The 15,552-nt window shown below is 43.7% G+C and overlaps 1 protein-coding gene across 23 annotated transcripts in view; it reads right to left on the bottom strand.

The window, feature by feature from the left end:
- Positions 1-15,552, bottom strand: part of LOC126188844 (uncharacterized) — a 2,133,693-nt gene that overhangs the window by 2,081,177 nt on the left and 36,964 nt on the right. For 22 of the 23 annotated variants that reach the window (XM_049930478.1, XM_049930484.1, XM_049930467.1 and 19 more), the window contains exon 3: positions 10,893-10,997. The exons of the other annotated variant lie outside the window; for it this stretch is intronic. In XM_049930478.1, the coding sequence (XP_049786435.1) occupies positions 10,893-10,997 (105 nt within the window). The remainder of the gene's footprint in view (positions 1-10,892; positions 10,998-15,552) is intronic. 23 annotated transcript variants of the gene reach the window in all.

The raw sequence follows: 15,552 nt of genomic DNA, 5'->3' as shown, positions 1-15,552 counted from the left end.
TGGTGGCCCATGAAGTCAGCATGCCGGACTGGCGTTGTTGGGCGTGTCCTTGCACAGTCAGCTAGTGACAGTGCCGGTAGCATGTGCTGGCTAGAAACTTTCTGTAGCAAAGTGTGGTGTATGTGTGTGGCTGCAAGTCAGTTGGGAAGATGTCTCAAAGGCCAATGCACTGATATCTTAATAACGACGTGGAGTGTTGACTAGTGCAACAGTTAATGCACTACAGTAGAACAAATTTCACTTTTTAAATTGTTCAGAGTGACATCAAGAATGACAAGTCCAGGTGTTCACATGTGGCATGTCCCACAAGTTCATCAACTGACTCAGTTGCAGGAGCACAGTGCATTGCTTGATCCAGCCTCAAAACTTGAGGCAACACAGACCCAGAGACTGTACACGAGTATGGTGTCTTCACGACTTCAACGCGGGTCCTAGAGCTGCTAAGGACAAGTCCGGTGGCACAGAGGGTGATGTGTGGAGCTCAATGGCAATGCAAATACAGTAGCTGGCACAAACACCAATCTTGCCTTAACACCCAATGTGGCAGAGCCACAGAGACACAAACGCAGGCCCAGGAGCTGCAAAGGACATGGGAGGCACTGTCTGGAGCTCGACTGGATCTATCGGCTGAAGGTGTGTTCAGCTGGGGATGGGATCTCTACAGCACAGACATTTGAATCCGACGTGGAGGCCAGGGCATGTGCTGTAGTCCACTGGCAGCTGTGGTGAGGGTCCGGGCGGCAGCACGGGCTGCCTGGTTGGTGTGGTGGAAGGTGTAAGTGGTGCCACAATAACAGCAGGCTGCAGCTGTGCATCACCGGTGGCTACAGGTGCGGGATCTGTCTGATTGCTGGTGGAAATAGTGTCATCTGCTGTCAGATCTTCCTCAGGGACCAAAAAGCGTGTGGCTGCTGGAGCAGGCAAGTTGCAAGCTGGCTTGATGCGGTTGGTTGAGACTGTAGACTGTTTCCTGTTGCACTCAATGTCCAACGTTTTTTCCCTCAGGTGATCACATGGTGTGGTCCAGAGCAGGAGAGCTAGAGAGGTGACTGTTCTGTGTCAGTATGCAACATGATGTGCATGCAGTGCTGCAGATTGGTGTGCACGAATATCTTCCCAGTGCGGTACTGCATCGGCTCGTGCTCTCGGAGAGCAGCCATTTGAGTGTGCAGGCATTTTACCAGAGTGGTTGCCATGGCTCCATGTAGGGGTGATACTTCTACAAAATCACCCAGTCTTGTCAGAGGCTGTCCATAAACGAGACCAGCAGGTGCCACATCGATCTCCTCCTTTGGCATTACTTGCAGGCCGAGCAGCACCAGTGGGATTGCCTCAGTCCATGAGGTGTCATGGAAAGTTAGGGCAGCTTTCAGAGTCCTGTGGAGCCGTTCAACCATGCCATTTGACGCCGGATGGTAGTGTGTTGTCTCATGTAATCGGATGCTACACTGTCTGGCGACGTGTGTGAACAATGTGCAGTGAAACTGGCGACTGTGGTCAGTCGTCACATTACTGGGACATATAAAGCATGCCACTCAGGTGGCAACGAATGTGGTGGCAACGGTCTTTGCAGTGAAGTCTATGATTGGTGTTGATGCAGCCAGTGATTGAAGTGGTCCACTGTACTTATAAGATACCATGTGCCTTAAGAGAGGGAGAGAGCAGGCCAATGAGGTCCACATGGACGTGTGCAAATTGACGTGTTGCATTGGGGAAGGTGCCTCCTGACTTTGGCAACCTGACATGGCATGTGAGAGCATGCCCATTTGCAGCAGTCCTTCTGAAACCTGCACCAGATGAAACACACAGTGAGGAGGATCAAAATCCTGTTGGTGTCAGGGTGTTACAGCACATGCACACAGTCGAGGGCACTGCACCAGAATTTCTCTGGGAGGAACAGTTGGTGTGCACTGGCTGAGATGTCACATCAGATTTTCCATATAGTTCTGGGGACAGGTACCAACCTCTGTTGGAAGCTGCTGGAGGTGGCGTGACAGAAACTGTGCAGTTCGTCATCATTCTCCTGTACTTTGCCAACATCCTCAAAGTTTTCACAGGTATGATATAATGGCACATGCTCAGGTCAAACAATTAGCGACTATGTTGTCTATCCCCGAAATATGGCGGATGTCAGTAGTAAATTGTGACATTGCTGGATATGACACAGTGAACAGAGTGATTGTTGTGAAACACATGAGTAATCAGTTTGTGGTCAGTGAAGATGATGAATTGTCACTACTGATGGGCGGAAGTATTTCACTGCTGCATATACCACAAGCAACTCTTGGCCATAAGCATTCCTAGTGCATTGAGATTCCAATACCTTCTTAGAGATAAAACCGAACATCTGCCAGCTCCCATCAAGGTGCTGTTGTAACGCCTTGATGATGTCAGTCTGGCTGGCATTCACCAATACATCTAAGATCGCACTGTGTTGCTTCTGTGACATTTCATTTTGAGTCCATGAATCTCTACTTCAGCATGTCTGTCCAATTCACAGGGGTCTTTCCTTTTGAATTGGGACTGTGTAGTGCCTTAGTCATGGGCTCTTGCATGGTGGCAGCATTGGGCAGTGCATGGTGGTAAAAGTTCAACACGCCAAGGTAACGGAGTTATTTCATGTGCATCTGAGGATGCAGCATGTTTAGAATCACTTGCACTTTGTCCAGCTATGGTGTCAATCTGGTGGACGTAATTAAGTGGCCATGGACCTCGTTTCTCATCACACTGAATGCACACTTCACTGGATTGACAATGATGACAGCTTCACTCAGGTGCTGAAAGATGGTAGTTAGGTGGTGGCAATAGATTTTCAGCAACTTGGACTGCAGCAGGACACCGTCGAGGTATGTGAAACAAAATGGCAAGCCTCACAATATGCCATCCAGGGACTGCTGCCAGGTATAGGCAGCAGTGCAAAGACCATACGTCACAAACAGGCTTTCAAAAAGCCCAAAGGGCTTTACAATAGCTGTTTTCTCAATGTCTTCGGGTGCCACCAGAATTTGGGATATGCCTTTGTACAGTCAATCTTGCTAAATAATGCACAGCCTGCCAATGCATGGCTAAAGTCTTGAAGGTGTGGGACTGGATCTGTCTGGCACTGTTTGTGAGCTAAGAGCATGGCACTCCCCACATGGGCACCATGACTTGTCTTTCTTCAGTCTAAATGTGGCACCAATGACCATGGGCTGCTTGACTGTCGAACTGTGCCTTCCCACAGCGTGACCTTCAAATCTGCCTTTGCTACTGCAAGTCTATTGGGTGCGAGTTGACGTGGGTGAAATGATGTGGGAGGGCAGGACGTGGTTATTGTGTCATGCACCATCAAATGATTAATGTCCTTTGGTGCACCAGCCAGGCAAGTGAGGTCATGGAACTTTTTGAGGATGTCATCATATGGTCTAGAGCACTTCACAGATTTTATACTGTACAATGTGGCCTGCCAGTGCTGTATCACTGTCTTTAAATTTGTTGTCACATCAATGAGCTGGCCATTTGTTATGTTGGCTAGCAACCTGTAGTGGCTAAGAAAGTCTGCACCCAGGATCAGCTCATTTTCGTCAGCCACAGAAAACATCCACAAATATGTATAGTGTAGTCCTAGGTCTAAATTGCTGTTGTGTGTGCAGTAAGTTTTAATGGCCAAATTGTTTGCTGCCTGTGAGGTAGGGTACCTCAGCCTTCCCTGCTGTCTCCTAATATAGGATGGAGGAATATTGCAAGGTCTGAACCCGTGTTTACAAGATACTTCACACTGCCCACACATGCTATGAAGAGACATCTTGATACTGAATTGCAGCCAGGTGCTCATAGGCCTGGTTGCACTTGGCATTTGGGAGCATGTAGGGAGGATGACACTTTGTTGCTTCATTGACAAAGCATGCATGCATGCTTTATGTGGATTTATCAGTTCATTCTTGCATACATTTTAGTTGAATTTCAATAATTATTACAATTTATCCTAGAATGTTGTGGTTATCATTAAGTGTTTTGCAAAATTGTCTTATTTAATTAAAGTATGGATGGGCAGGGGAGTTAATTTGATGGTCTTTATTGTCATGCTATTGTAATGAAAATTATGAAAAGGAAAGTTGCTACTCACCATATAGCGGAGATACCGAGTCACAGATAGGCTAAAAAAAAAAGACCCTCACAATTAAAGTTTTGGGCCATTGACTTTTCTCATCAACAGATGACAGACACACATACGCATGTGCACACACACACACACACACACACACACACACACACACACAAACCCAGCACATGACTGCAGTCTCACGCAATTGTAAGGTTTCAGTTGCCTGAGACTGCAACATGAGCACTAGTTGTGCTTGCATGAGTGTGTGTGCATGTGTGTGTGTGTATGTGTGTCTGTTGTCTATTGTTGATGAAGGCCAATGGCTGAAAGCTTTAATTGTGAGAATCTTTTTGTTGTGCCTGTCTACGACTCAGCATCTCCACTACATGGTGAGCAGCAATTTTCCTTTTCATAATATTGTACATTCCATCCCGGATTTTCCATTGTTTGAGTATTGGAATGAAAATTAATAACTAATGGTAGAATACAGAGTAATTGTTACATTGAAAACAGAGAGCTAAAAGAATATATTTGTCATGTGTATCAGACATTTTTGCTTTTCCCATTTATGTTTTATGACTTTTGTTGACCATGAGAGAAGAATAGTAATATAAGATGTCAGATTTTGTTATTTAATGAAAATCTTCTAAGAAAGTTAGTTGTCCTGATCTGAATGAAGCTGCTGCACACGACGCGTCAGTCTCTATCTTTTGCAGGAAGTTCTGTGTTTTGCAGTGATGGTACAGTATCATGAATGTATAGCAAGAGAATTGCTTTCAAGTATTTCAACCCTGGCCACCAGGAGAGCTGGGTTGTATGAGCAATTTGTTTCTCCATGCACATGTTTAGCTTAGATTTAAATTTATTTTCTGTTTTGACTACACTCTGATACCGTGCTATGATGTTTTTCAGCATCCTTTCTGATTAAAAACTGTGATTCTGTAAGGAGGCTATGCTTCAATTCAATTATTCTTGAGTTATGAGTGGAGGTAGCCTAATGTGTTGGAATTAATAAAATCTGTTATCCATTCTTGAGTTTTTTCCTCCTATATATAGAACACATCTGACAACTGTCAGGCAGCATTTCCCCTATAAGCACTGACAAATGGTGATCCAAAGGTGCCGGGAGGAAAAGTAATGTGACAGAGACACAGTGAACCATGCAATGGTTGAAGAGTGCACTGTTTCAGGATTAGCACTAAGCCTTTGCCACCATTCTGGCCACACAATCCTGTTCTTTGGTTTGCACTAGCAGAGTCATATTTCTGCTGCATGGGAAAAATGGCCAATGTGACTAAGTTTGCCCTTGTCTTAAATCCGTTGGACCGCAGATTTGCAGTCGAGGTACAAGATATCATTACTGCACCACCTGAGAAAGTCGCATAGACTAAGGTCAAGACAGAATTGATACAACATGCAGCTGCCTCCCAGGAAGATCACATGATCACATTACGCAAGCACTAACACAGGAAGAGATCAGCAATGGCAAGCCATTGCAGTAACTGTGTCATCTACGCAGTAAAGTTGACATGGGCATAGTAGCAGATACCTTGTTATGAACATTGTGGGATATCCACTTGCCACTGCAGATCAAGGCAATTGTTGCCTCGGAGATGGACATGCAGCTCAATTGAGCAACACACAGTTATGTTGGTAACATTGCTAGTTTGGTAAGGTGAAGAAGTGTTCACCATCTTGTTTGTTCCCAAATGTCGTTGATAGTCAGTAGCAGGCACAACTTATTGCCAAACATCCTTCAAGTGCCTGTTTTTAATTGATTGAGGGTCCGGTATAGAATTCCTGGTAGACGCTGGCTCTGACCTGAGTATATTGCCTTGTACGTCTCTGCATCATTGTCAGGTGCCAATTGCTTTTTGCCTAACAGCTACTAACAACTCTTCAATTGCATTGTATGCCAGTCAGCTGTTGGACCTTAATATTGGACTGTACCACCCATACATGTGGGATTTCACCATTGCGGACATCACAGAGGTAGAGCAGACCTGGTGCACTACCAGCTACTACCAAATGTGGTGAATGCCCACGTGGTGGACAACGTCACCAGCCTTGTTGTCACCAGCTTCCACTCCCACACAGCAGTCCACAGTGCCAGCGGACGGAGGATTCAAGTGGTGAGTACGCTGCATTACTGAGGGACTGCCTCACTTTGACCAGACCACCCGGTGCCCCAAGGAGAATACCCCGTGATACAGTGCACCATATTAAATCAATGTCTATGTCTAGATGTTTGCTAAATGTTTGGCTCCGGACTGTTTAGCAACTGCGAAGGCCAAATTTGATTTCATGTTACAGGAAGGATTAATGCGACCATCCAAAAGTCTGTGGTCATCAGCATTGTACTTAGTGCCAAAGAAAGGTGACACCTGGCACCAATGCAGTGATTATTATGGATTAACTTTCAAACAGTCTCTGGCAAATACTCTATACCACTATTACAGGAACTTTAATTACACACTACATGGTGTCACCATTTTCACCATCTTGGACTGAGCAAAATCTTACACCCTGGTACCTGCAGCTGCAGGAGACATACCAAAACCACCATAATCTCACCTTTTGGTTTATATGAGAGAGCATGATTATGACCTTCAGCTTATGCAATGCAGTTCAAATGTAGCAGAGATTTATAGATTCTGTTCTCCAAAGATTACCATTTTGCTTTGCTTACCTTGATGATGCCCTGGTGTTCTCCACCAATCTGGACAACATCAGCTCCTGCTTGAGATCTTCGGATAACTAGAACAATATGGAGCCGTAATGAACATAGCCAAATGTGTTTCTGGCAGTCAGAAGTGATGCTTCTTGGTCATAAAATCTCTGCTGTGGGCTTTCTTCCTTTGACCAAGAAGGTAGAAGCAATACTACAACCACCCAGGCCACCTACAGCCAAGGAATTACAACATTTCTTGTGTGTGCTTAATTTCTACAGATGACACCTTCCCCATGCAGCAGAGATACAGGAACCTTTGACAGCTCCTAATGTTAAACAGGAAGTCTCTTGTGCACTGGACAGAAGATATGTGCTCTGTATTCAAGGATACAAAGAAGGGCAATGCCAATGGCAGTGCTTTAAGCATCCTCAACACTTGATGCAGCACTAACTACTGTTGTGGATATGATCCAGATACCCATTAGTGTGGCACTCTAACAATTCCTGGCAGCCACTGGCATATTACTCCCACACATGAAATATATGACTGTGAGCTTCTGGCTGTACCAGGCAGTCAGATATCTTCATCTGTAAGTCGAAGTATGAGTCTTTACTTTCACGACTTCTCTGTCTTCTACATTGACCTCTAAATGTTTACCAACCACAGGTAATGTATGTGTGGTGGAGGGGGGGGGGCTAGTGGTAGCTAAAAAGTAGACCCAAATGTTGTAAATAGGGTGGATAAATTTGAGCTTCAAATCCCTCAGCTTTCCCATTGCCAAAGGACACCTTGTATGCAGATGAATTCTTCAGACATGAGGCTACTTTTTTTTTCCTTCATCACCCTTTTCTAGAACACTTGTGTTGTATGTGCCAGTTATTGCTTAGACCTTAGCAATATAATTGTCGAGAAGAACTCTTTTTGTATTCCAGATAAGACTTCTTGTCATCTTTCTTACAGATGAAATCAACTTGACTTTATGGTGCAAGATAAATAGCTGCCACTGACTGCACATGGGTTTGTTTCTTGCACAAGATTGACTGCATTCTTTTTTAAAATGATCCAAACATTAAGTCTTCATGATTTTCTTTTAGCAGCTTCTATTGGTTATTGGTTGTTCATTGTTAAAAGTGAGGTTGATAATTATCTTTGTGAGCCCATTGCTTTTATTTCTATATGAGTAGTGGCTATATCTTTCACAGTGGCCATAGGAGTGTGTGTGTTTCCTGTTATAAATCTCTGTGAACCGCACATTGGTCTCCTGTAGCTGAGAAATCGCATTTTCTATATTTTACATATACACTGTGTATCACTGTAGTGTATGGCAGAGGGTGCTTTCCATTCATATTAAGATTTTTTCCTGTTCTGTTCATGGATGGAGTGTAGGAAGTATGAGTGCTTGTTCGCCTGTGTGGTTATTTTTAATCTGCTCAATCACTTTATGGGATAGATATATAGAGGTCTAAAGAATGTCTATAGTGTATCTCCTGAAATATGAATCCTTAATTTTTCTAAGCCAGTTCTTGTGGTATGTATATCTTTCTTTCAGTGTTTCCCACCTAAGATTTCACACCATTTCTGTTGCACTCTTTCACCAGTCAAACAAGTCTGTGAAATTTCTACTACTCTTCTTTGTATACACTCTATGTTTCTGCAGTGTTACAGGTCCCACAATCTTGAGCAGCCTGCAAGCATGAGCTATGTATATGTTTTGTATGCAGTCATTTGTAGAGAAACGATACCCAGCATCCTACCTATGAATTGTAGCCCACCATTTGTTTCACCTTATTACTGAGGCTATATGGTTGTTCCACTTCACATCTCTATACATTGTTACTCACAAATATTTGCATGACATAACTGACTAGTTGCAACTAATTAATCCTGTAGTCAAAGGATAGCACACTTGTTTCATGAAGTGAAAAATTTAACGTTTCCCTACATTAAGAGCTACTTGTCAGTCTTTGCACAAGGCTGATATTGTGTCCACATCTAAAAAGGTACTACCACAATATGTATTGGATTGCATTTGCTCATATATAAGTTCATCGTTTGTGAAAATCCTGAGATTGCAACTGCAACTATCCATCAAAGCATTATGTATAACTTGAACATCAATGGTATTACTACATTCCTCCAAGTCAAACCAAACCTTCCTTGGTGTCAGTAGATTACCCTCAGTCCAGGATAATGTGCTGTGTCCTGTTTGTCATGAAATTTTCATGTGTCTGCCTTAGAAGGCATCAGGACAATGATCCCTATTGTAATTTTGCTCTGTAAGTTGGAGATGAGTGGAGTAGCAAATTAGGGATGGAGAGGAGAAAAGTAAACACAAAAGAGAAGCCAGGTTAGAGTCAACTCCATTACATTCATATACACACATAAAAAAGTTTTGCATCACCCCGGTTCCCAGAACTCCTGAAGATAGATGTTGACTGTGGATATTTTATCACAGACATAGTCTCTTTTGACTGTTCAGAGATGTCAGTATACCCGCCCAAAAATGTAAACAACCACGCATGAGCAGCACCTATTAGACAGAGGGGATCCGACAGCCAATCAGTTCTGGTCATTCCACCAGGAAGGAGGTACATGGCTCATGTTGTCTGTAGTTCAATCATACCCAGACAGTCAGTACCGCAGTTTGATTCATCCTCTTTGTTACTTTGTGCCAGTAAGGGCTCTCAACGAGTGGTGTCCAGGCATCTTGGAGTGAACCAAAGTGATATTGTATGGATATGGAGGAGATACAGAGAGACAGAAACTGACAATGACATGCCTCGCTCAGGCTGCCCAAGGACTACTACTGCAGTGAATGACCACTACATATGGATTATGGCTCAGAGTAATTCTGACAGCAATGCCACCATGTTAAATAATGCGTTTCATGCAGCCGCAGAATGTCATGTTATGGCTCAAATGGTGTGCAATAGGATGCATGATGAGAAACTTCACTCCCGATGTCCATGGCGAGGTCCATCTTTGCAACCACAACAACATGCAGCACAGTACAGATGGGCCCAACAAAATGCTGAATGGACCACTCAGGACTGGCATCATGTTCTCTTCACTGACAATCGCCAGAGATGCGTTTGGAGGCAACCCGGTTGGGCTGAATGCCTTAAACACACTGTCCTGCGAGTGCAGCAAGGTGGAGGTTACATGCTGTTTTGGGGTGGCATTATGTGGGACCAATGTACACCACTGGTGGTCGTGGAAGGTGCCATAGCAGCTGTATGATACGAGAAAGCCACCTCCAACCAACAGTGCAAGCATATCAGCAGCATATTGGCAAGGCATTCATCTTCATGGAAGACAATTCACATTCCCATTGTGCACATCTTGTGAATGACTTCCTTCAGAATAATGAGACATCACTTGACTGGAGTTGGCAGCATGTTCTCCAGACATGAACCCTATCGAACATGCCTGGGATAGATTGAATAGGGCTATTTATGGACGATGTGACCCACCAATCACTCTGAGTAATCTACGCTGAATCGCTGTCGAGTTGTGGGACAATCTGGACCAACAGTGCCTTGATGAACTTTTGGATAGTATGACATGATGAATACAGGCATGCATCAATGCAAGAGGGTGTGCTACTGGGTATTAGAGGTACCAGTGTGTACAGCAATCTGAATCACCACCTCTGAAGGTCTCGCTATATGGTGGTACAACATGCAATGAGTGGTTTTCATGAGCAATAAAAAGGGCAGAAATTATGTTTATGTTGATCTCTATTCCAATTTTCTGTACAGGTTCCGGAACTCTTGGAACCGAGGTGATGTAAAACATTTTTTGATGTGTGTATATGAACCCACAGTACAGCGATGGTAACAAGATGTATAGCAAGGCAAGGTTTGGTATGGCATTTGGGTGCACGGACTACACAGAACATTACAGATGGCAGAATACAAGGCATGAGAGGCAAAACTCAGCTAGTTATATTCTTTACTATATGAAACTTAAATGTCACACAAACTATTCACATTCTGGAAACATCCTATTCACATGAGATTAAAAAGATACAGTTTGAAACACAGGTGTCAGTGAACACAGGTATTATGAAAGGAAATGCAGGTACATGAAATATGAACTGTTTTTGTTTCATGTTTCTATGATATAAATCTTACCGCTTCTCCTGTTTGAATGCACTCAGAACTGGCATCATCTTCTCCCCTGTTGGAGTTGGTGGTACAAACTTCTAGCTGGAGGTAATAAAGAGTACCTGCAGCACTCTAAAACAAATGTGCCTTTTTATATATCAGACCACAATCAAGTCAAATCTGAAGGCAGGTTCATAAATGAAGTATAACACTTACAAGAAAAAGCACATTTAGTACTGTCACCAATGTACAACCAGAGCAGAACTGACCTCTTGGATGGAGAATGCAGCTATTTATACAAACACTGAATATTGCTGAATGCCAGTATTTATACAAACATCACGTATTCCTGAATGTACAGAAATTCTTGGCATATATTCTCCCTGCACAACAGGCATGTTGCGTGGGAACAGTGTTGTCCTGCCAAATCAGTCTGCTTTGCAGACCAGTTTACATTTATTGGTAAGAAACAATGGTCCAGGCACCTACAAGAAGGCTGCCTATCATGACTGGTATGTTGTGTTGGAGTAGTACTGGCCTACATTATCCATCTGCTTTGCAAGGCAGCCTGTACGTCAGGGGCAAATAAATGATTTTTGAAGCCCCTGTTATGTAGCCTGCCCTGTATGACAGATGTGTTGTGGGAACAGTGTTGTCCTGCCAAATCAGTCTGCTTTGCAGGGCAGTCTACATTTAGTGGTAAGAAATAGTGGTCCAGGCCCCTACAAGTAGGCTGCCTATCAAGACTGGTATGTTGTGTTGGAGTAGTACTGGCCTGCATTATCCACTTGCTTTGCAAAGCAGCCTGTACATCAGGGGCAAATAAATGATTTTGAAGCCCCTGAAATGTAGCCTTCCCTGTATGACATGGATGTCATGACGTCATGGGAGCAGTATCAGCCCTTCATCATTTAAGAGTACTCCTTGCACTACACACGGAGATGACTTGGCTGGGCACAGTCTTAAACGGATAGAGGAAGGGACGGATAGAACGAAAGGATGACGAGGAGATGCATGAGGCAGGTGTAAGATGTAGAGTGGTAGTATGTAGGTGAAAAAGGAAGAGGGGGAGACAGAGATGGAAAGAGAATTAGGGAGGATGATTGGTTAGAGGAAGGGGAAAGAAAGATATTGTCACAGAGGGGGAATGGAGGAAATAGACAGAGAGAAGCAAAGGAGGAGATTAAGGGACAAAGAGAGTAGGAAGGATGAGATAGACACATATAGTTGGGAGAATGGGGTGGACACAGAGAGGGGAACAAGGTGGTGTGTTCAATATACATGTCAAACTCTTACGCAGGTGAAGCCAAGGGGAAGAGGCTAATAATAAATAATTGCTGGTGGTCAGGTTTGCACTGGTGATCCACAATGTGCCAGCCAGGGATGCTAATCGTTATGCTATGGTGCATGCCCCACATGTCATGGCATTACTACCTCACCTGGAGAAACAGCAACCCCCTCTTTCAGAAGTTCCCATTGGCGCTGACAACAGTGTCCTGGATCTAGACCTTGTCAATGGTCCTCTTTATGGTGGTACTGTCAGGTGTTTGCATTCTCATCATGTTGTTACATCCCCTTCATTATGATGCACATTGAAGGTAGCCCCTCCTACCAAAGCTTCACAACTGTTGAGTGGGTCTTCATTTGCTTGAACCTCCCACTGTCAATATGCACCTCTGGACTGTAGTAGGGCTTCATAGGCAGGACAAGGATGATGTCCCTGTACTTAAGTTGTCTTGATGAAGGGTCATAATTCTTGACTTCAAATGTGACATCCAAATAGTGACAAAGGATATGATACCACCAAAAGCAGTACTTTATTAACTTTTTTCGTAGTCCTGTTGTCCACACAAGCATAAAAATTCATACCAAGCCTCCTGGGATCTATCTCACCCACTGCTGCTTAGCGTTTCTGTACTTTTGTCTTTCTCCTGGACATCCAGTGTCCACATGCAAGCCAGCTGCCTTGCTTTTTCGGCGCTGGTGATTATGTTTGAGGGTTGCCCACAAAGTAATGCAGTGCACATTTTTTCTTCAATAATTCTTTATTGAACATAATGAGAATTACACACACAAAAGAATGATGTTTTATCTACACACACGAATTTTCCAGGTAATCTCTATCCCATTTTATGGCCTTCCTCCAGCGCGAAGCATGGGTATGTATGCCCTGTCAGTACCAGTCCTTGTCCTGGTGGTGGAGCCAGTGTTTCACTGTGTAAACCACCTCCTCAACATCCGCAAAATGCAGAGTTGTAATGGGTCTGTCCTCATGAATGACAACATTAGCTCACTGCAACATGTGAGGTGTGACAGCTGTGGATGGTCTCCCCGACCACTGCAAATCATGGAGCTCAACTGAATTGCCTGGTGACCTCACCCTCTGTGCCCAGTGACTAACTCTGCTTCTGTCGACAGCAGATGCTCCATAGACTTTGCACAAGCGTTTGTGAATATTCCCCAGTTTCTTTCTCTGTAGTGAGAAATTCGATGATGGCATGTTGCTTGTAATGTACATCACCTACAGACATAATTTTGAAACTGTCCTGCAGCTACACTATCTCTCGGGTGTGACGGAAACTTGACGGATGCACCCAGGAGACTTCAAATAATACGTATGTAATGTTTCACATTCACAGCATTGTTTTTGGATGAGAAAGAAAAATGCAGTGCATTACTTTCTGGGCAACCCTCATGTTTCATGTAGTGATCATGAGTATCATCTGTCTGAAACTGGAACGAGGTACTTATTGTGACTTGACGTCATGTCAGTGAATCAGAAAGAACAGTGTGAAGGTTCAAATGGCTCTGAGCACCAAGGGACTTAACATCTGAGGTCATCAGCCCCCTAGAACTTAGAACTACTTAAACCTAACTAACCTAAAGACATCATACACAGCCATGCCCGAGGCAGGATTTGAACCTGTGACCATAGCGGTCTCGCAGTTCCAGACTGAAGTCCCTAGAACCACTCAGCCACAATGACCAGCACAGTGTGAAGTGTGCATTATCTTGTTTCATTGTGCTATCTGTGAATGTTGTGACAGGCAGTACAGTACCCTATCCTCTCCATTTTACATTAATGTATATTCAGAGAATATCTGCCAATGTTTTATTAAAGTGCTGTGTGGGACCACTAATCTGTGGATGGTAGGCAGTTATTATGCTGTGTGTGATGTCAGAACATGAAATTACCTTTGATACTATTGTCGACTGGAAAACTTTTTCAGATGAGACATCATCACAAAGGGTGCTTTGTGCTTCCAAATGATGTCTTCTACAAGGAACTCCACAATTTATGGAGCTGCAGCAGTTGGCACTTTTGGTGACTGCATAGCAGGGAGGTATTCAGTGCAGACACTTGTCCATCAATTCCTGTTTGCTGAGTTCAGGAAACTCCATGAGAGATTGATACCTATACAGCACAATGGCACTGCTACAGGTGGATCTGGTACCAGATGCCCCAGAGGTAACAGCAGCAGGTCCTTTTATTATTGGCATCCATTACAGTGTCTCACAGCATAATGGGCCTGTCAAGACATGGCCAGTGATTCCTGCATCTGTTTATGTCTAGAGTCGTCATGGATCCTAGGTCTCCTGATGTTGGAGTGTCATGGAAATGCTTGAAGATAGCTGGTCATAAATGAGCTGGGATGACTAGCACCATTTCAATTCAACAGGGTCACAGTTCCCCTTATACAATGCACCATTTATTAATTAGAACTCTCCTTTGGTCAGTTCCTGATCCTTCAAGATGTCTATGGTTTTCAGTGGTGCTGGATCTTCCCTCTATTTAACAGTTATGTCATTTAATGCAGCAATGACAGATTTCATGCACACTGCTGTGTTCCACTACAATATTACTTGAAAGGCAGTTGGAATCTTTGTTTTTGCATCTGCTTTTGTAAATCACTGTGAAATCATACCCCGAAAAGCCTGAATGCCCATCTTGATAGTCAACCCAATGGATCCTTCAAGCTAATAAGCCAGCATAGAGAATGATAGCTTATCACAACAAAGAATGATTGGCTAAACAAATAAATCCAGAACTTGTATATGACCCAAACAGCTGCAAGGCACTCTTTCTCACATGTAGAATATTTCATCTCTGACATAAACTGTCGCCTTTTAGTCACCTTCCTGAATTTTCACTAGAACTGCACTTATATCATAACCAACAGTGTCAGTTTAAAGCTCTGCCTCAGTAATCTCTTACTATAATTCTAGGACTGAAGAAGTTACTGTCTCCTTAAGGACAAGTAGAGAGCTTTCTTGCACCTCATTCCAGGAAAACTTCTCATCTTGCAACAATCGTTACTGTAATGGACATACCTTGGTACAAAAGTCCAATTGTTGGTAGCATGTGCACTTTCCAAGAAAAATTCTCAAAACACAAAATTATGTGATAGATGCCCAGGATTTTTATTTCTTGGCCAGTGAAGAGGGGCTTTCTTGGACTGGGGCAAAGGTCTGTAGTCTGAATACATTTTGTCATGGTTGGCAGGTGGCTGAGATGTATACTCCTGGAAATGGAAAAAAGAACACATTGACACCGGTGTGTCAGACCCACCATACTTGCTCCGGACACTGCGAGAGGGCTGTACAAGCAATGATCACACGCACGGCACAGCGGACACACCAGGAACCGCGGTGTTGGCCGTCGAATGGCGCTAGCTGCGCAGCATTT

Source organism: Schistocerca cancellata, chromosome 5 (genome assembly GCF_023864275.1).
Source record: "Schistocerca cancellata isolate TAMUIC-IGC-003103 chromosome 5, iqSchCanc2.1, whole genome shotgun sequence".
Lineage (NCBI taxonomy): Eukaryota > Metazoa > Arthropoda > Insecta > Orthoptera > Acrididae > Schistocerca > Schistocerca cancellata.
This window is presented reverse-complemented; position numbering and strand designations above follow the sequence as displayed.